The following is a 21,949-nucleotide window of genomic DNA, read 5'->3' as shown; positions in this document are numbered from 1 at the left end:
CTGCTTTGTTTCAAACCATATAACGATTTATGCAATTTTAGAACAAGGTTTTCGCCATTTTTCCCTTTGACAATAAAACCTTCCGGCTGTTCTACATACAACTCGCAATCAATTGGTGCGTTTAGAAAGGCTGTCTTGACATCCATCTGATGTATAGTCAAATTGTATTGTACTGAGAATGTTTCCTTATAAATAGTTATAATCAATTTCGGGAGTTTGGGAATACCCCTTTGCGACATAGCGTGCCTTGTAGCTTTCCTTTCCGTTTGGATTATTCTTAATGGCATATACCCATCTTCCCCCCACTGCATTTTTACCCTCTGGTAGTTTCGTTAGTTCAAATGTGTTGTTATGTTTTAGGGCTTGCATTTCATCTTCCATGGCTATTTGCCACTTGGAAGAATCATCGGAGGACATTGCTTCCTGATAAGACTTGGGAGCATCTGTTATTCTGTAGCAGTAATCGATTGTGAAATTGACAAGTTCATTTTCTTCAATTTCATCGCCATCAACAAACTGCTCTAAATACTTAGGTTTTGTGCGTTCACGCCTGGGATATCTGCTTGTATTAGTTTGCTCATTGTTTGTGCCTTGATTAGTTGCAGGCAATTCGTTAGTATTATCCCCTTCAACTTGCTTTTCATCTTCACTGCTTATTGGCAGGTTGACAATAATTGGTTTTTCATTCATTTCATGTTTTTGTTTTGGGGTCTCGCTTACAATTTCAAATTTATCAGAAAAACGGACAATACGGCAACGTTTGATAGTTTCGGTTTGGGGAAAGTATACTAGATAAGCTGGACTTCCCTTATCGTACCCAACAAATATTCCTTGTTCCCCTCTCGCATCTAGTTTCTTCTTTTCCTGTTGTATGCATAGCAAACGGTACCAAAAATATGCATGTTCTGAATATTTGGCTTGTGCCGTGTGAAAGCTTGATACGGTGTTTGCTTTATTCGTGGATTATAACAGCGGTTCCTAATGTATGCGGATGTCCTAAGTGCGTAAGGCCAAAATGTTTTTGCCAACTTTGACTGAATTAATAGGCATCTAGCCATATCAAATAGTGATCTCCAATTACGCTCAATCGTGCCATTTTGATGCGGCGAATAAGGAGCTGATTTCTCATTTACTTCGCAAAAATTTCAAGAAGATCTTGAAATTTTTGCGAAGTAAATTCCGCGCCATTATCACTTCTAATGCGCTTAACCTTACCAAATGGACTTATTTCTGCCAAAAACTTCCCAGTTGCCTTTAACGAGTCACTCTTATTGAATAGAAAATAAATCATAATCATACCCGAAAAATCGTCTACAAAAGCTAATACATAGCGGTAACCTTCTCTTGCTATAGGATCTATCGGGCCGGCTAAATCACAATGAACTAATTCCAGAATATTATTAGCTCGCTTGTCTGGCTTTCTGCTTCTACATTGAGTCATTTTTCCTTCCACACATGTTCCGCAATCAAATTCTTTCTTTCCTACAATTTTCATTCCTTCAACTACACTTTCCAAGGCTAAAACATCGTTCAGATTACAGTGTCCTAAAATTTCATGCCAATCCTTCAAATACTTAGACTTGCTATCCTGTTTTGACATGCCAGATGAGATTACGCTGTTTAAGTAATATAACTTACCTTCCTGTTCTATTTTAAATTCTGTACCATCTGGACTAACTAATTTAGCATGATTAGGAGAGAAATTCACAGTGGCACCCCTACTAACTGCTGCATGGACTGAGAATATATTCTGCTTGTAAGAAGGAATATAAAGAGCATTTTTAAGAAGAGCCTTATGTGTTTTACCTTCAACACCTCAGCATCACCCCTTTTCTGCGCAACGTTGTTTGACCTTTTCCCGTCTGCCAACTCAATGAAGTGCCTTTCAGGATTAAATTGCGTATCAAACTTAACAAATTTGCTAAGATCATGCACTATGTGTGTTGTAGCCCCACAATCAACTAATATACCATTAACCTTATCAATATTATCTATATCAACACCTACTCCGAAAAGATATGACTGATCATCATGCTCACTATCATGATAATTATTATTTCTTACGAATTTTGAGGCATCGTTTGTCGGTTTCCTTGTCCTCTTCTTTTGGCATCTTTCCGTGTTGTGGGTGTTGTTTTTACAAAAAGCGCACCAGCGGTTTCTTGAACGACATTCTGAAATTTTATGTCCCGGTTTTCCACACCCATAGCAGATGATTTTTCCTTTGTCGTGCTTGCCACATTTACCGAGAACTTCTAAGACGCTATCTTCTTTTGGGTTTCCTTTTTCTGAGAGCTTTTGGGTCTCTTCAAAACTTCCTAATGAGACTTTAAACTCGCTAAACGATTGTTCTTTGTCTCTTTGCGTTACCACAGTTGAAAACGCTTTATACTCTTCCGTAGGTAATCCTTTGATGATCATCGCGATCAGTAAACTATCACTTATGGTTTCCCCAGCGGATTTTAGAGATGTGGATGCTGTCTCTGCCCGCAGCATGTAATCTGTCACAGATTCTTCTCTCGACTTCGTTAGAGAGGTTAGTTCAGTGTATAGGGATATAACACGTGGTTTGCCCTTTGATAAATAATGTTCACGCAGGATTGCCAGGGCCTTTCGTCCATCATTCACTGCGTCTCGGATAATTAGCGACAGACTGCGATCATCTAGTACTTGTATCAGTTCGGCAAATGCATCCGCGTTTTTGGTTGTGTCTGTTCGTAGTTGTTCTTCAGACGCATCATCAGCCAATGGTCCTTGTATGGTATCGCTTAATTTTTTGAGCCTTAGATACCCTAGAAACTTTACTTCCCATAACTCATACTTTTGTTCATCACCGTCGAACAATAAGCGGCCGTGACTGTGACTGGGCCCATAACCTGTTAAACTCATGACGGTGGAAGACTTATATATAACAATATTTATTAACGAAAACTTATACAACTTACAAGTAACAGTTCCAACTAACAACTAACAACTAACTTAAAAACTACATGAAACAAAAACTTTATACTGCTAGTGTTCATGTGATCATGACACGTGTTCATAGATAGACTGACGTCATCGGAATATTAATGTTTATCTTAACACCGACAGTCCCGCAAAGAGCCCAAAAATCTCTTTGAGTTCTGTGAGTTCTCTCTCTCCAGAAACGTTTGCATGTGGAAATCACATGAATTCGTGAAATGATGCAATTGCCTATCCTCAGGGAAAACCCTATAAAGCGGATACGGTTTTGTAACGGAAACTCTGCGGCAAAATAACAGCCAATAGGAACGCAATACGCTTCGTCAACAGGCTGTCTACATTATAAATATTCATCTTCAAACAGACACATGTACTTTCCACAAAATCATCTGGCGCCTTAAGAACATTTTAAGCTGTGTATTCCTTGCCTATATTCCTAGTTTCTTGCCTATATTCTTAGTTCTTCCGAGATGCCGAATAAAACTGTTGTCCTGGCGTATAGTGGCGGACTCGACACTTCGTGTATTTTAGTTTGGTTGAAAGAGCAAGGCTACGATATCATTGCATATTTGGTAAGGCCAGAGTTGAATCTGCTATTTCCGTTTAAATTTGTCTCTTGTAAATGTAATTAATGTATATTTTTGTATTGTCCGAGTAATAAGCCTAAGGTTTTATTAAGTGAATGTTTTTAAAATGCTTTTAAGTAAGACTTTTATGCAAAATAAATATGAAATTTCCCAGAAGTGTAGTTGATATCAATGTGTGTATATAAAGGTCGCAGCTTTGTTTTGGTTCGTGAATGCCTCATTCTTTCGTTAAGTCTGTTTTACCGAAACGTGTATTTAATTAACTACATACGCTAGAAATAAATGCTATTTTTCAATGAAGATATTTCTCTAAACCAATATTCTATAAGTATCAATTGTCCACCAGTCAAAACCATTTAGTAATTTTAGTTTACATGCAATGTATTTTGATCATCAGAAATTTTTTATTTCTAAGGCAGGCTTTGTTTACCTAAAATTTGCTCCACAGCTAGCTATATATTTTTGTTTGTCTTCAAAAGCTTTTAGTGTTTGCACAAGAACAGATGTTTTATTAATAACGATCGTAAGTCGTATTTAAATCCGTGCTATATGTGCCACAGATAATTAACCATTCATTGGTATGCACACGTTGGCAGCCTAATTATGAGCTTGTAGTAATGGAAAGATAACGTTTTTTTCGAATAATGACCAATTTTAACAGTTAGGGTTTTACATACTCACGTACACGCACGTAATAGTTTAAATCCTTATATAAGTTATCTTTGAAAAAACAAAGCGAATAAATGAGTTAAAAATCGAAAGATTTTAGTTTTACGCTTATTTTAGTATGCATTTGTTGGCTTAGGTGTTAAGAAATGAAAATTTATAGGCGTTCCGTTCATGGCTGCACGTGCATATAAAAAAAGCGTAAGTGAGAAGCAGCCCTTCTAATAAAACTTTCATGTGATGTCTATCACTTTCATAAAGCTGAGCCAAGAAGCCAAAACCAATGAACTCGAATAAGGACACACGGTAATAGCAGTAATTTTTTACTCAGGTGTTTTATCCTGCTTGTAAATATTCATGAATAATAATAATAAATAGTGAAAAGACTTATATGAGTTCACTGGCCAAAACATATACAAAGTCAATTACACTAACTATAGTCAATTATAACCATTGACTTCAATACTTTCTATAGCAGTGATTGGTCACCAAACAGACTGAATAAAGCTTAGAGACGGTCTATTACTATTGTGCATTGTGATATTCCACTATTGCCTACTAAGATTCTTATTGTTCGCTGAATCAATTTAATATATTGACATAGTAATAGGGTTATGAGGGAAAACGCGGAATTCAATTTCGAATTACTAATTCATCTCAATCCTTGACAACTTTCTACCAAAAATATTTGTCATCCATTACAATTTCTTACCAATCTCGTAGAAACCAAGGACAGACAGGGTATGAATGTCAAGTACTGAGTAGGCAGCATATCAAGGCCACCACTTAACCGTATCTCAGCGACACGCTAGCACAAGCATCTTTGTTTTAAGCCATTAGGCAACGTACAATTTTTGCGGCCAGTAAAAGCAGAAAGAAAGTGTCTTTAAAGATAATATAGCGGAATAGATTAATTGATTTCAATCTGTGATTTTAGGTTTTGCTAATTACTTTGAAAAAATAGCGTTTCAACTTGTCGGCAGAACATTATTAAAATTAATGGTTTTCCTTTAGAAGTTGTAAATATTTAAAATCCAATTTCTCTTTATTGCACTATTTGCTACCTTTCATTTGTGTTTGTGACACCCGAAACACGAAACACAAAGACAGTGTTAGCGTTTTTTTACCAATTACAGCAACTAATTAATAATATATTTACAATCGACTGACAAGTGCGGTTCGACAATGATTATCGCCATGCATATAGCCTTATAGGATATAGTTTTGAATAAATGAATGTTATATCGTATTTTGATTCAATCCGAAACAAATTTCCATTTCCAAAGAACTATAGTTTTTGACCTTTCCTCACGCGTGCCTCTATGTAGATTTCAATGCTTTTGGAGGTAGCCAAACTTCAAAAGTTACTAGGTATATAGCCTATAGGTTATATCACATACACACCACAGCCTACCGCTGCCTCAACCCTTGTCCAACCGTTTATGGATTATTTTCCTCTTAGCTCGCAAGTCGCAAGGATGACGGTTGTTCACCCATTACTTCTTTAAACTAAAACGTTCTACCTTTACAGCAAGTATATTGTATGTCATGAATCTATCATTCCATGGTTTATATTCGTACGAGTAAAACATTCAATTTTGCAAATCTAAAGCCCCGTTTACACAACACTCAATTTATCGGCACGGCTAAAATGGGGTCCCGTACCCATTTTATCCATGCTCAGCCTTTGTATTGTTAGCCTGGGCGCTAAAAAAATTGGGTACGGGTACCAATTTTAGCCATGCCAATAAATTGCAGTGGGCTTATTAAAACGAAAGCAGAGAATCATCATTCTTTGCACCCGGGGTTCAAGTTTCAGCAGTACTGCAAAGGCTGTATACAAATAACTTTTATATGACTTGTCCTTTAACTCTTCTAATAAGAAACTAGCAAATATTTGTCATTATAAAGGTTAAAGGTATTCGAAAGTTTGATCCTTTCAGCAGTGATACTGCATGGATTGAGGCGTTCCAATACTGGACTACAGTGATTAATAAATTCAAATTTTAATTTTTCGATATTTTTGGCCAGTTGGTTGAGGTTAAGAAATTAAAGGAAACAAACTATTGCCAACATGGAGTAATTCACTATTCAAATACTTAAAGATATATTTTAAAGATGTTAAAATCAGAAAATCTTCTTTTCTGAAACGCTAGGCAAACATTGGTCAAGATGAAGACTTCGAAGCAGCCAGAGCGAAAGCTACGAATTTGGGTGCGAAAAAGGTTCGTATCATATCATATGGTATGAAATATGAATGAAAAAGGGAAACATTATTGTTAACCCATCTGTCGTTTCCTTCAAGGTGATAATTGAAGATCTTCGAGAAAATTTTGTCACAGAGTTTATTTACCCAATGATTCAAGCTGACTCGATTTACGAAGACCGTTATCTTCTCGGAACATGTAAATGCGAGCGATTAATTCATTACCTTCAGCTCAAGCTGCATGTTACTCGATTTTTTTCATTTTTCCTTCAGCCATTGCTCGCCCATGCATTGCTCGCGGTCAGGTGAAAGTTGCATTAGATGAAGGAGCGGAATTTTTGTCTCATGGAGCGACTGGAAAGGTGTGGCAAACTTTGATCATGTGTGAAACGTGGGCTTTATTACCAGGCGCATAATATGCTAATCTTGTTTTTTTAGGGTAATGATCAAATTCGTTTTGAACTTTCCTATTATTCCCTCTTTCCAAAAGCAAAGGTATAAATACATTACAATGAAATAGTAAATACATTTATTTCATTATCTTTAAGACTACGAAAGCAATAAAATAGGTGAAAAGGAATTAATTATACTTGTCCGTGCGCCGTGCGGTACAGTTGATAAGCATAACCACATATCAAAACCACATATCAAATCATCATTGTCTCGAGCGAGATTGAGACTTTCTAGACTAGTTTCTAGACTGCCCTCGCTCCCTCCTCCCTTCCTTCCCCTCCAACTCCCTTTCCCACTTACTCTCTGACATGTTTCTGCTTTTTTTCTTTAGGTTATCGCTCCATGGCGAATGGAGGTTTTTATCGAAAAATTCAAGGGAAGAACTGATTTGTTTGAATATGCCAAGGTAATGGTTTGCTGTTTCGAAATTCGTCGGAATTTGTTTTCCGGCTGTATTAAACGCTCAATTGAAGAGTGGGGCCCGCCTGTTGCGTAGTAGGCTAGGAGCCTAGGGAGAGAGTATGATGAGCTAAACACCCTAGACACCTTGGTCGACGAGGCTCAGGAAAGGTGCAAAAAGTTTTATCGTGCTTTTAAGTTTTATTCCGGGCCTACCAGGTTTTGGGCGCTTGGCGCCAACCCAGCGTGCTCATTAAAAGAAGACCATGCTTTACCCTGTCCTTTGATATCTGCTCCGCCCAAGTTTCATGCTGTGTTTCTTGTTTAGAAAAATGGGATTCCTTTGCCAGTCACCCCAAAGAATCCATGGAGTACAGACGAAAATTTGATGCATATAAGGTAGAGGTTAATGTTTGAAAAGATGTTAATACCGAACCAATCATCAATAATGGCTACTTTTTTATTTTTCAGCTATGAATCAGGAATCCTAGAAAATCCTAAGGTATGTCGTGAATATTGTCATCAGGTTGAGCCTCGCTCATCCAGGCCATTCCGAAGTTGCGGTAAAGGACTGGTAATAGTGATATTGACAATGCATCATGGGGCTGTTTTGGGGACGAACCTTTTGTTTGCGTCCCCAAAACAGCCTCTTAATGCATGCAGTTGCGTGGTTGGTCTTACTATCGCCAGTCCACTACCGCAACTTCGGAATGGCCATCTATTGTATTTGTATTCGTATATTTGTATTGATACTCCATGTAACATGCAATACACGTAATATTATTTCTGTTAGACTGAAGCTCCAATACTCCATATAACATGTAATATACGAAATATTTCTGTTAGACTGAAGCTCCAAAAGATATTTGCAAAAGAACAACTCATCCGGAAGACGCTCCTGATAAGGTGAAGCTTAATCACACAAAAAAAATTATTTTGATTTTTATATTTTACCTCTCAAAATGCATTCTAAATCTTTTAGCCTGAACGATTTGAGATTGAATTCAAAAAAGGTGAGAGACATAGAATAATAATCAAATTTGCAGATTTACAGAGATTAAGATGATATAGGTTAATGCAGAAGTACTATTATTAATATACAATTTGTCTCTCCATTTTACTCAGGTGTTCCGATCCGTGTTCTCTGCCATAGTGATAAAAAGTCGTCGAACAAACCTTTAGAAATGTATCAACAACTCAATGAAATTGGGTTAGTATAGAAAAACGCATTATGCAGTGTGATTATAAATATGTCTTTTTACCTTGAACATTGCAAAGTGCAAACATAAAAAAGCTTTTTTACAATTTCATTTTATTTGCCCAACGTAGTTCACGAAATGGAGTTGGACGTATAGATATCGTGGAAAATCGCTTTGTTGGCATGAAATCTCGAGGTGAGGGTACAGTAAGTTACTTTGGAGCTTGCTTCGCGACCATGGAAAGTAACATAATGGATGATTCTATATTCGATATTTTAGGTATTTATGAGACTCCTGCTGGAACAATATTGCGACAAGCTCACTTGGATATTGAGAACATCACAATGGACAAGGTCGGTCAGGTCGAGTACCACCTTTTCCCTGGTGGTGCATGGTCAATTATAAGTTTTCCCCTATTATTTTTAGTAATTTAGTAGTCCTTGTAAACTTGATGGCTTTAATGCATGTTCAACATTTCCGCTCAACTCTTCCAGATCACGAGTTGAATTCTCTTGGGAAGTATATGAAACTTGAATGAAATAAAATATTTTGCCGTATACGTTATTCTTTCAGGAAGTCAGAAAACTGAAGCAGTATTTATCTAACCAGTTCTCGCAATTTATTTACACCGGCTTTTGGTTCAGTCCTGAGGGTAACTTTGTGAGAGAGTGTTTGGCTAAAAGCCAGGAGAATGTTGAAGGAATCGTACAAATGCAAGTTTATAAAGGACACGTAAGTAAAACATTGTATCCTGATTCCTGGCCTCCTGGGGCCAATTGTATAAAACACTAGCTAACTTTTAACTGTAGTTAAGGACAGAATTGCCCAATCAATTAAAGTCGTGTATTTCTGAGTTAACTAGGATTTAACTATGCAAAATATAGTTAAAGAGTTTTATACAACCAGCCCCAGGTAGTAAATGATATATCTGTATATCTGACATGTGAGTAAAAGGATGCTCGAGCCATGGTTGATTAATTGCAATTGCTGTATTTCTCTCAGACCTTGACAAGGTGGGCCACTCAATATCACGTATCTCATTAGACTTCTGTACATTTTTGCAATATTATAGGTATACATCTTGGGTCGAGAATCAAAGACTTCTCTTTACAACGAAGAACTTGTCAGGTTTTGATTTTGTCATTGTCATGTAGTTGATCAAGCTGAAATAAGTTTAGGAAGAACTAATATTGAAGAAAAACACCCAATTCCTGAAATGTCCCTGAATTACTGGAAGATTACTACGATCCCGCCAGTTTTAAAATTGTCTCTCACTAGAAATCATCACGTGTTTCTATTTCTCTCTTAGTATGGACGTGATCAGCGACTACAACCCAGAAGACGCCGCAGGGTTCATTAGAATCAATGCTCTTCGGTACGATTTTCTTTATCTCCCTGGTTTTAAACTACTTTTAGGAAGCGCTTGAGAAACAAACACACAACATCCTCTCTGCCGTCATTGTGAATGTCAGTTCACATTGCGACTGTCAGTTCACAGAAATTGGGATTCTGGGCAAAATCAATTTGAGAGCCTTTACCTATAGCCTATAGGCACCATTCACTTCTGTTTCCATGTCCATCGTATCTATCTGATCATTTGGGCCTTGGGGAACCGCCTTCAGTCTGGGTGACAGATGTTGTTGGTGGAGGGCGTTCACTCACTAACTCCTTCCTTGCTCGGTACCACCCTGTCCATGATTAATATTAAGATAGTATTTTAGCAACCTCAATTTATTGTTTTTTTCTAGATTGAGAGAAAATACCAGACTTCGACAGATGACAGAAAAGTTGAAATAAGAATTTTCACTTATGAACTTGCAATTGTACTGAGGATTTTCTTTGCATAGAGATGTATTTGATTTAATATAGTTAATTAGCAATTTAGCATATGGTCTCATCGTGCGCATGCAGGACGTCGAAAAAAACCCAAATAATTTATTTGAGTTTTTAGACCATGTTTAAGATATATGTTTAAACAATGTGTAAAATTTAGTGTATTATTTACTATTCAATAATACTCGTAATATGCAGTTGAAGCTGTTATAACTTATATGAATTGTTTCTAGTGGTTTGAGTCGGTTTTTTATTATATGGAAATGCCTACTCGAGTCAAACCAACTGGTTTGTTACTTGGAATATTTTTCTGAATATTGAGTCAGAAACAACAAATGAACAACAGTAATAATTTTGAACAAACAGTAATTTGAAATTTTGAACGAACCAGGACAGATGCAGAAAAATAAGCTACTGAGCATTTGCATGGTAATGATTCATGAACAAATTCGTGTAGCCTGAAACATGAATATAATTAGGAAAATAATTGTCATGTTAGTTGCCATAAGAAAACATCTCGTTCTCACTTCTACGTCGATGACGTTACTGCCTGGTGAAAGTGAAACGCCCGTTTACACTACACTGAATTTATGGGCACCCATTTTAGCCGTGCCGTGTCAATAAATTGAGTGTAGTGTAAACGGGGCAACCTCGTACCCAGGGTAATTTCGCTGTGTTATAGGTAGAGACCAGTGGGAGAGACCGCCCGCTGCGGTTGTAAACGGGGCTGCCTTAAGAGATCAGTGCATGAGACTTACATGACGTTACCAAAAACTTTAAAAAAAACACCACGGGCTCAGAAAGCGTTCAAGCGAAGTCTTCCGTTTCATTCACAGAAGTAATAGTTGTGTGGCTTGTATTGTTTTACAAATTAAAGCTTTTACAAAGGTGTAAAACGTAAAGGATACTCTACAGACTTTCATCTAACTTTACTGAGTAACCATGTCTGGTGCTGTTTTGGCAGAACATGCCATACCTTTCGAAGAAAACTTTGAATGGGGTACGTATGTAGTGTACTTTAATAGCGAATGATCTTCAACAAGCAGCATTTTCTAATTATACCGTCTTCTTTCTAGGTGACTTATCTGATACTCATTTCAACCCTGATGACTTTTTATTACCACAAGATGATCTTAAATTCACGGAAGAAGAGGTCTGACCCTTTTTATTGAGTAAAATTGTATCGTAGGTGTTTATCTTGTGCACCTTTAGCAGCACCTATTTTAGTCATTTAGTGTATAAAAACTGTTTCGAGAAATGTAAAATTTAAAGCCCCTACAATTTCCGGTGTTGAGTTTAGCTTCCAAAGTAACTTGAGAGTATTTTTTGGTATTACTTGTATATTTCAGAAGCAAATAACGGGTTTCAAATCTTACAATTTGGAATAGAAAGTCGTTTATTACAACCTTGCTATTTTTAAACTTCCGTCTGAAGGATGTGTAAACACTAAACACCGTATAAAACTGATGCAATAAACCGATTCACGGTTTTATATATTGTTTTGTATATTTTATGTTCAATCAAGTATCAAACTAAACGTAGCCATAATTGTTAGTTTCATAGCCGTAAAAACTGTTCACGTTACGTTGTGTGCGTGTTTATATTCGGGCATCATGTCGGGCGAGTAAATTTATCACACATTGCTTTGTAAAATATGTTTCATTTTGTTTTCACAAAACATGTACACTATTCCCAAGACTTCAACTTTATTTTGCCCGAATTTTGTACGCGATAATTTTCATGCAGAAGTTAAGATGTTTTATATTTTGTTATGGAAACTTTCATTTTGTTAACCTTTATATTATGGCTTACACGTCAGCTTTAATCTGCTAATCAATATCCTAATTTTATTTAGTAAAGTTTTCGAATTTTTTTACAGATGAAAGATATTGACTTGCAGGATTTAGTTGGCAAACTTGAATCAGATGATTTTTTAGGTAATTTTCCAGACTTGGATTATCCAAGCTTAGGTAATATTTCTTATAAGGAATTTGTATTGTTATAAATATTTAAATAGTTATGTGCCTATTCATTGCTGGACAGGTTAATCCATTGCATAAGCCATGATGGAGAGTGATTGTGTGTAAGAGACTGTCCATGTGATAGGTGCATGTACAGTATGCCTTTGGCTGACACAGACAAATTTTGCGCAAAACATCACCGCATATCTGTAAAGTCCCTGCGAACAACAAAACTTTTTATCAGTTTAAAATCATTCAGTTTTTTGGCAGTGTAAAATTTGAAAGTTTAAGTATATTTTGGCACATGGTTAACAAGAGACACTGGCAGATTGTTCTGTTTAGCTATAAATTAAGAGTCTGGTTCAAAGCATATGGCACAAATGCTTAATCATACATCTAGCCATTTTTACATTTTTGTAGTTTGTTCTATGTTATTTAGATAATAAATGCAAATTAGTTTCTTGACCAGCTGCTTGTTAAAAAGCTGGATGACGTAGAAACGTCAGGAGCTGCTTCACTTTCATAAGTGCTGTTACTTGTGCCATATCTGTAACACTCTTGTTAATTTTTTTCCTAGATATTTTTAAACATGAGCCATTATCCCCAGATTCAGCTGTTTCATGTAACGATTCCTTCCCAAGTTCACCAGGATCACAGGTACTGTACATGACTTTGTGAACCTGCATATTTTCTTACCCTAACCCCTTATAGAAATTATTCTATTTTCTCCCTTTTGCCTACTTTCCCATTCTATGTATTTCTTTTGTTGAAAATATTGTTTACCTGATCTCTAACTTTTTATATTATAGAGTTCTGGAAGTGGTAACTTATCCCCTGTTCATAGCACAGGCTCCCTCTCTGACCAAGATCACCATGATCATGTTATGATTACTGATGTTATGCTTGATAATGATTGCCAAGAAGAGTGCATTATACAAGAAATTGACAAAGGGATTAGCTTTTTAGCTAATGAACCTTCTATACAACAACAAGTGCCCAGTCAGCAATTACAAAAACAGTTGCTACAACCACAGCAACAAGAACAACAACAACAACAACAACAACAACAACAACAACAACAACAACAACAGCAAGCAAAACAGCATCAACAAGTCTTGCTGCAGCAACCAAAAACCCAACCAAGTGTTCCAAATGTTTCAATGGTTATAAAGTCTGAAAACAAGAAGGTTCAGCCATGTAGCCTAAAGTCCAATGGCTCAAATACCCAAATAAAGAATGAACTGTCAATCAGTGCTCCCACACAATGCATGGTAATTTCAAATGGTGTTCAACAACTGGACCAAAAGCCTGTCATTCTGCAGAATGTACAGACCTTAAAGTTGCCATTGCCTCGGAATTCTAAGCAAAATCCAATGTTTGTTCAACAATTAAATGGTAGTATACCACTACAAACTGTGTTGCCAGTGACAACTACACAACCTCAAATACATTCTATGAATCTTGTATCAAGTACTGGTGTTTCTGTTTTAAAACCAGGTACAGCTTTAGTGAATCTCTTCTTTGCTTAGTCAAGCCTCTTTTTATGTAAGAAAGCAAACATGTGAACTTAGCCTAAAAAATTGATTCTGTAGTATGCCCTGGTTGTACATTAAAACAGGTTCAGTGCAATGGTTCGGAGCCTGTTTTTTTAAGTGACCTAAATGACCTAAAATAAGGCAAATATCTCAGTTAATGTACAGGTAGAAATTGGGTCTTGATATAAACATTTTCAAGGTTTGCTCCCCTTTGCTGTGCAATTGTTTTAGTTCATCAGAAATGTAGTTGCATACATTGTTATCATATAATTTAATATAATTGTTGACATAAATTAAAAACATTCTGGTGTCTTGTTAGTCATGGCTACATTTGTTATTCTTTTAAAATAATCATGTTAATTTCTCTATTTAGTGTTGGTTCAAGCGGGCACCAACAAGATGACATGTATACCTGTTTCGCCAACTGTCCAAGGCACCATTCCACAAACTACAAACACTATCATTGTATGTATTTGGACTCTAACTATTGTGGTTGGTTCCATTCTCATTACATAAATTTTGTGTAACTTACAATATTCATTGTATGTTAAACAGGGAACAGTTAATAATTCAACCACAATAAGGACTGGTCTTAACCAAACAAATAGTTCAACTTCAGCAGATGTTGATGTAAGTCATTTAAATGAATTATTTGTGTGATTAAAGCTTTTTTGTGAGCAATGAAACTTACATTCTTGTCTAAGAATTTGTCTAAGATGCAATGACACTTAATTGTTTAAACACATAAATTCTGGCAGGTGTTAGTTTATATGAGCAGAGATTCAGAATTGGTCCACAATAAGACACTATATCTACAAGAATTCAACTATTCAAACAATAGCTTTTTAAAAAGGTAACACATGTTTGTCCATCTTTCAGATGAAAGTGCTGAGAAGGCAACAAAGAATGATCAAAAACAGAGAGTCAGCCTGCTTGTCAAGGAAAAAGAAAAAAGAAGTATGTGCTTTGGTTGCTTTGATACATGTTCTAGATTTTTCATAATAATAGCAGGACTAGGCAATTACTTTAGGTGAAGTTAACCTATTTAGGGGAAGACAGCACGTTAATCTAGTCAGCCCCTCTCTATTAAGTTTAGGGGGACTTTTTATTTGCAAAATTTTGCTTTCAATTTCCATTCCATCCAATTAGTATATAGAATGTCTGTTAGTTTCATTACTGTAAATATTGTAAATTTTGTAATGATGATAATAATTTTTTTTCACCTGTCAGTATTTACAAAGCCTGGAGGCAAAACTGAATGAGACATTGGCTTTAAATGCCCAAATCACACAAGAAAATGAGATGCTTAAAAAGAGGTTGATGGAGTTGGAGAGAGAGGTAATTGTGTGTTGTCTCTTGTAGTTCTGATCATAAAACGTATTATAGCTAAATTCCTTCAGCAATTACATTCCTCACAGATTGAAGAATGATACAATCCACAATCATTTTATTTTATAGAACAATGCATTTAAGAACTTGACTGGGATGAACCTGAGTGGAAATGTGGCAAAGTCAACATGTGTTCTTGTTCTTCTACTTTTTGTTGCTCTCAACCTGAATGGCTTCAGGTTAGTCTCAACTTTTTTTCTTGTCAACCTTTATTCTGTAGCTATAAAGTGCATGTTATCGCTGCGTGACTCCCTCGCAGCAATATGTCCCTTTATGTAGCATGCATGCAGGCAGTGGCGTAGGAACCGGGGGGCACCTGGGGCACGGCTCCCCCTAAAATTCTATTTTAAAATCGAAGGTGCCTTTTTTGTTTCCTGCGTATGCCCAACTACACGTGCCCAAATTGTTTAGTAGAGCATAAATATAAACTACAGTAATGATGTCCTTGCAGGTTCGGCAATGAAACCGTCCCTATACATATTTTCAGCTGACCTTTTTATTAACCAAAAGTGCCCCTGTAAGCTAGTGCCCCCCCCCCCAATCTCTGAACGCTTCCTACGCCCCTGCAGGCAGGTGACGTTTTTGATATGTAATATTAACCAAAGCATCATTTTATTTGCTCTTAGCAATTTTAAAGACCAACTAAAAGAAAGCCCAGGTCTGCTCGAGAGTTCCACAGTACACCATGGTCGAGCTTTGTTGGAATATACTGATAAATATAACATTGACATTGAAAAATTGTCGTCTGCCAAACAAGACGAGGAAAACACGAAGAACAGACGGGAACATAAAAAGAACATTTTTAAGAAGGGTTTAGAGAGTGAGAGAGACAGCGGGAGAACTGTCAGTTCGTCAGAGAAAAACCGTTTTATAAAGAAGACAAAGAAGGGAAGTCGAACACCATCGAAAAATATTACTCAAGTGACACCTTCTGTATGTAGTCCAGCTCCTGCTCTGAACGAAACTGAGAATAACAGGTAATTTTTACACTGAAAAAATGAATGGCCAAGTAGCTTGGTTATATTTTCAGCACACGAGTACATCTATTTTTAACTGAATATTTGCGATGTTCATGTGACAATATTACCTGTGATGTTAGTCTAATAGCTTTCTATAGCATTTATTATACTGTCATTATTTTCGATCACTGATGTATCTGTTGATACTTGTATTCTCAGATTAAACGAACTGATTGAATTATTGATTCGGAAACATGAAATGGCAAGAATATCGGAGCGACTCGGTAAACAGAGCCAGGAATATGTACGATCACCGATCTCTGAACTTGTGACGAAAATAAAACAGAATTCTACAAGCAAGACAGACTTGAGGTAAAATGACCAAACTACTTTCGTTTGCGATCTTAGATCATAACAACTTCAATGTTTCACACAGCTTTCAAATGCCTGAGGTTTCATTGTTACGAAATAAAACCCTTCAATCCCCCTCAGTTGAACCACTCTTGCATCGAAGATCTAAACATTTTAAACGTGAAATACATCTGCTGTTATAAACTTAATTGTTACTTGCCGAAATTTTGATCCCATATTACTGCCTTAAATCTCTAATCCCAGTCCTTGATTCTGATCCTGGAACGTACTGAACTATCGTTTTGTACTTTGAAAAAGTGTTTCACTTGCGCGTTCAGTGACTGAAGTGGTGAAAATCATTATAATATTTGTATTCTTTCATCTGCAGGTCGTTCATGCTAAAAAATTCGCAATCAAAAGAACTCCAAATAGCCTCGAGATACACAGGGTAGGCATATTCAATCGATTAATTAAAGTATATTTCGTTGACATATTTGATCAACATGCTAATCGTTTTGCTCATTTCAGATCTTTTAGATCATTTCAACAGGCGTTCAACCGTCAACCTGATACCTCGTACCTCGTCTCTTTCAGAAAGGTAGGAAATGAAGTTTCTTGGTGACCTGATTTATGGAACTGTTCAGATTTCTAGATCATTCGCTTGCACGCCTCCTTTTTTCACATTTTTATACGCGAGGTATTTAAGCGGAAACTAAAATATATTGCTTTCGATAGGATCATCTTATGTTCCCAGCGACTGAGATGAACACGACACGTCGACCAAAGATGTCATTTATTTTACCTGCCCCTAGTGGAGGTAGGTTTATATAAACGAATTTGTTAGCAGTTGCTCAGTCCAACATCAAATTTTTTACACACCCCGATGGATGAAGCTAAGCTGGCAGGAATTAATGTCCATTTTTTTCGATCATGCATTTGCATTAGCCTGCGGGGATGTCAAATATTATAATTCATAAAATTTACTATAGTTACTCAACCCCCCTTACTGTCTCTTCCATCCCCTTTTTTTCACCCCTTTTCAACCCTCCATTTCCCACTTCTGTTTGGCTTAGTGAACTGTAAAAATACCTAGGTATTTATATAGAGCTCACTGGTTAGGCTACATCTATAAGCGTCCGACAGTTGAAAATTTGTTATTTGAACGGTTAAATAACTTGAATTTTCAGAAAATATAAGTTTTAAAAAAAAAACGGCGTCGCGGTTTTCATTACCTAGATCTATGTCATTCATCCTTGGTTGCTCATGACGCCATCTCTTATCTTGCCGAGTCCAGGCCACTCCTTATATAGTACTCCTAATCTAACAAACTATTTCACTCTTTTCCAGACGCCAAATGGCGTGTAAAGAAAAATTACATTCCAATGATAAAGATGGATTGTCAATTCATAAACAGTAAAAGAATATTTATAAAGAGATCAAGTATTCCACCAAATCTTATGGACATGTCATATTTATACACACCTTATGTAAATAATGAGAATGATCACAATTGAATCGCTTAGCGAAAATTAATCTTAATTTAGTATTTGTAGGTGCTGCTGTTCTGCAGTTTTAAAATGTATTGTATAAATCTGGCTTGTGTGAGTGGTTGCTTCTTGCTCGATCGACGGCGTGCTTGCGAGCGTAGTGGACACTTGTTTTTAATTTGTCTAACGGTTTTGGCACATGAGAAGAACGGGCGATAGAACAGTTTTAATTTCGTAAATTTCCATGAATTTTTTTTATTTAACTTGCAGGGACGCCAGCATAAGCAGTGCGCAGCATAAGCAGTGGGCAGCATAGGCAATCATTCCATTTAACAAGAGGCGGAGGGTTGGGGGAAGGTGCCCTTTTAACAGGATTGCCTTACAATTTGCCAACAGTGGGACTCGTTTGAAACTTGCTTCGGAAAACGCTAGCAAAACAGCCACGAACTTACGACTGACAGCACAATCGCCTGGCAATGTAAACAAAAGACAGAATAAATGGCAGAGTAAACTAACTATTTTGCGAGCACTATTGCATATACCACTACGATGAATTGATTTATGGGTTGATATAGGGAACTGGAGGGTGAAAAAGATGTACGCAAAAAAATTTTGATACTTAAACTATATATTCATTTTTGCTACTAACCCTGATAGAGGAAGCTAAGAAAATGGTGAAATAGATAAGTCAATAATACTTTTTATTTTTACCCGTTTTAAAACTGTATAATGGTTTCACACAATTTAACATAAACTTTCAATTTTTAAATATAAAAATTTACAATCATGCAATATTGCTTATTTGGCGATCACATTTCATTTTGTGAAAGCGCAACAGAAAGATAGAAATAAACTAACTTATAAAATACATAACTTTACTTATATTCTCCAATGCATGTCTTAAAAGAAGCTTTAATATGCGAATGTCTTAATATATTTTTGACTATTTTCCTATGAATATGGCAGCTTTTCGATGGGTGTGTAAAATTTAAAGTCTGTGGGAAATAGTTCATAAGCTTTGGGAAACATAAGACGATAGGATTGTCGTATTGTCACGTCGGCCACGCCAGCTATGTCACCAATTTCTGAAAAAAATTATATTCCAGAATATTGACATAACATAAGTGAAAGAACTCAACGCAAACCTTATAGAGGCAAAAACTTCAATGGCCGCCCGCGCGGGTAAGGAAAACATAATGGGAAAACAAACTTTAGGGTCAATGTGGGAGGCAGGTGGAAAATGCATATTCTACCTTTTTGTGACTTTTTACCCTCAGAAGCTTGTGAGGCGAGGTAGATTGCCGCTGCTGCAACAGATATAGGACAACGCCTGTAAAAGAATTAAGAACAACATGCATCCGTTATAACATCAAATACTTTGTCACCGCGCTTTTGTGTCTACAATGGTTGTTTGTCGAAAATTGAATATCTATACATTATACCTATATACGTATAAACCAAGTTACGTCATAGTTGCATTCGTGTTTTGCAGTAGCTACGGCATTACCAAACAGTAAACATATACCAAACAGCAAGCTAAGGACTGTTTATTTAACACAATGCATGCAACATGTTGGTCACAACTCATATTTAAGAGTTACTATACTAACCCTGCCACTAAATCAAGATCCATAGCTTTCCTTGCAATATGGGTAGCAGCTTTCTGGACAGTCATTGGTAATCCTAAGTTTGAACAGAACCGGGACTAAAAGAAAGATGTTTACATTAAAAAAACGAAAATCAAAACGCTGCTTATCAAAAAACTTCATTGATGCTTAAAATGAACTGATTGAGGTCAAATGGCTACAAACCATAAAATCTCCGGACGTAATGAGATCCACACTAGTCTCTAGAGCTCTTAAAGTGAGCTTAAAACATCGACCAATTTCTTTTTTTGAAACCTTACTAACAGCACATATTTCTGGAAAATGAAACGGTAAATTAAAACGGTAAAATAAATAAGCAAAATTATTAACAAGCGATAACAAGAAGACGTTAAACGCGGAAAGCCTGATGCCACACGAATTTTGGTTGGCTACGCAAAACTAACGAGCGAATTAAATTTCGTGTAACATCAGGCTTTCTGGTTTCAGCGTTTGACGTCTTGATGAGAAAGGTCTATTGTCCATGGTATTGTACCTTTAAATGTCCTGGGAACACCTTCTTGCCGACACGCAATAGATAAACACGCTGCAGCAATAGCATCATTGCTTCGACCTTTCAGGCTTTTTTGTTCATGAACTTGTTTGAACAATGTGTTTGCTCGATCCTAAATGATTTATCAACAATTTCATATTAACTACCTTTAACCTAAATTGCTGTGAATTTAACCAACCGTCCTCAAAGACAGGCTTTAGCAGACAGTTTAACTTCAGGAAAATCCGGTGTTGACTGTGTCTGAAAATTCCCACTTCTGTTAACCCTCATTGTAAGTAAAGCAGTGTATGCTTAAAGTTTGAGCTCAATTACCACAATATTTTTTGGTAGATTAATCCGATCAGCCATAACAGATATTTCTCTAAACGCTTGTAATAGACTCCGATCTGACCCGGATGCCTGAAATTGAAATTGCGGTATGTCATTCTTTTTTATGTAATTTATACTGAAATTTGCCAATTGCTAAGGCATATTAACAATGTTTTTATACCTGCTTCCACAAAAAATCCCTAACTTCGTCGAGGAAAAATTCACTAATTTTGAGGGCTTATGATTGTTGCAATTAACTGTACTTACACCACCACGATTATGCATTCTGGAATAACCATCCATGTCATATTTCCCAGGACCACCTCTTTCAATCATTGTAGAAAGATCAGTCCCACCTAACAGTGGATTCTGAAAATAATAAGATAATTGATTGCCATAATGATAGTGACTCACTAATGAATATGGCAGTTTTCCACGAGATTTCGGGTCAACGTAAAGTAAAGCTTTTTATGTGTTGACATTTTGAGTACATTACTGAAATTCTAGTCCGTCAATTCGAGTGAGAAGGGTATGGATTTTAGGCGATACAGAGAACCGAAATTTTCTTAGTTAGAAATCTTATAACAAAATAATCAAGAAAAACCAAAAAACAAAAATGTGTTAACTGTGACCTAATTAAATACAATATCGATTATACCACGGTTCTATTAGCCGTGATTATGCGAATTACCGTTTTCCCGATTATCTAACTAAAAAAAATCTATCACTAAAGAAAATGTTGGTCCAGTTAATGGGTAAACTTAAGCGCTCGTAGGCCAGTCCTGCGATAGCCTGGGCTCTACTTTAATATCAAGAAGAAAGAAATATGGAGTACAAGCAAGACGATTTCGACAAAGAATCTGGACCAGATTTTTCAACGTTTTTACTTACCTGAGCTGCGCCAACACGCGATGGATCGGACACCGATTTCTCGTTGTTAAATGTTCTCCACTCTGATCCAACATCGACCACTCTATGACACGGAAAAGACGATGATTTTAAAAGCCGGTCTGACTCAGTTTGACATCAAAAGCATTTGTTTATAATTACAATTTTAAGTAAATCGGCCGCTTATAAAAATATTTGACAGCCCAAGAATTCCTTATCTAAAAGTAGACGAATTTTTCGTAATGCCAAGACAGTATTCATTCACTTGTAAGTGATTTAAAGCTAGTATAATATTGTTTCAAAATGGTCTCGTCATTACCGATCGCCCACTACCAAGCCACACTCGGGGCAAACCATATCTCCTGCTCGGTAGTCCTCGACTAAAAAAGCATCTGGATGTTGCGGGCATTGCAAATTGCCCTTGTTATTTTTTCTGTAAGAAATAAATTTAATCCGTGAGTGAAATCGTGTGAAATTCACGATAGAATCAGCAGTAAATTTGACATCACCCTACCTCGACATGTTTGAGTGAAATAAAGATGTTTAACGATTACGTCATATTTATAGTCTCGGTCAACAATGCCCGCCGGAAGTCGAAAGTACTAA

The 21,949-nt window shown here is 36.5% G+C and overlaps 3 protein-coding genes across 4 annotated transcripts; 2 read left to right on the top strand and 1 right to left on the bottom strand.

The window, feature by feature from the left end:
* The first annotated feature begins 3,313 nt into the window (after window positions 1-3,313).
* LOC114530259 (argininosuccinate synthase-like) lies at window positions 3,314-10,507 on the top strand. The gene is made up of 17 exons (XM_028551855.1): window positions 3,314-3,536; window positions 6,374-6,442; window positions 6,523-6,622; window positions 6,697-6,785; window positions 6,862-6,918; window positions 7,208-7,282; window positions 7,604-7,674; window positions 7,747-7,777; window positions 8,122-8,181; window positions 8,258-8,288; window positions 8,401-8,485; window positions 8,605-8,669; window positions 8,754-8,827; window positions 9,048-9,206; window positions 9,547-9,602; window positions 9,784-9,849; window positions 10,223-10,507. The coding sequence occupies exons 1-17, from the start codon at window positions 3,435-3,437 to the stop codon at window positions 10,269-10,271; spliced, it is 1,239 nt and encodes a 412-aa protein (XP_028407656.1). The 5' UTR covers window positions 3,314-3,434; the 3' UTR covers window positions 10,272-10,507.
* A 624-nt stretch (window positions 10,508-11,131) lies between these two features.
* LOC114530386 (cyclic AMP-dependent transcription factor ATF-6 alpha-like) lies at window positions 11,132-18,149 on the top strand. 2 transcript variants are annotated; one of them, XM_028552012.1, is made up of 16 exons: window positions 11,132-11,307; window positions 11,384-11,460; window positions 12,187-12,244; window positions 12,846-12,925; window positions 13,078-13,765; window positions 14,177-14,268; window positions 14,359-14,433; window positions 14,683-14,760; window positions 15,034-15,141; window positions 15,262-15,371; window positions 15,819-16,169; window positions 16,371-16,523; window positions 16,891-16,950; window positions 17,031-17,100; window positions 17,238-17,319; window positions 17,850-18,149. In XM_028552012.1, the coding sequence occupies exons 1-16, from the start codon at window positions 11,250-11,252 to the stop codon at window positions 18,014-18,016; spliced, it is 2,307 nt and encodes a 768-aa protein (XP_028407813.1). In that variant the 5' UTR covers window positions 11,132-11,249; the 3' UTR covers window positions 18,017-18,149. The 2 variants fall into 2 exon arrangements, with proteins under 2 accessions (XP_028407813.1, XP_028407812.1); XM_028552011.1 differs by having other exon boundaries at window positions 12,187-12,277.
* A 540-nt stretch (window positions 18,150-18,689) lies between these two features.
* Window positions 18,690-21,910, bottom strand: LOC114530350 (transcription initiation factor IIB-like). The gene is made up of 10 exons (XM_028551964.1): window positions 21,858-21,910; window positions 21,663-21,776; window positions 21,347-21,428; window positions 20,723-20,824; window positions 20,459-20,545; window positions 20,129-20,258; window positions 19,801-19,910; window positions 19,600-19,694; window positions 19,243-19,319; window positions 18,690-19,074 (listed from the first exon to the last, which is right to left on the bottom strand). Exons 1-10 carry the CDS (start codon window positions 21,863-21,865, stop codon window positions 18,941-18,943), a joined length of 939 nt encoding a protein of 312 aa, XP_028407765.1. The 5' UTR covers window positions 21,866-21,910; the 3' UTR covers window positions 18,690-18,940.
* Between the last annotated feature and the right edge of the window lie 39 nt (window positions 21,911-21,949).

Source organism: Dendronephthya gigantea, unplaced genomic scaffold (genome assembly GCF_004324835.1).
Source record: "Dendronephthya gigantea isolate DGI-Jeju-01 unplaced genomic scaffold, DenGig_1.0 000061F, whole genome shotgun sequence".
Taxonomy (NCBI): Eukaryota; Metazoa; Cnidaria; class Anthozoa; order Malacalcyonacea; family Nephtheidae; genus Dendronephthya; species Dendronephthya gigantea.
This window is presented reverse-complemented; position numbering and strand designations above follow the sequence as displayed.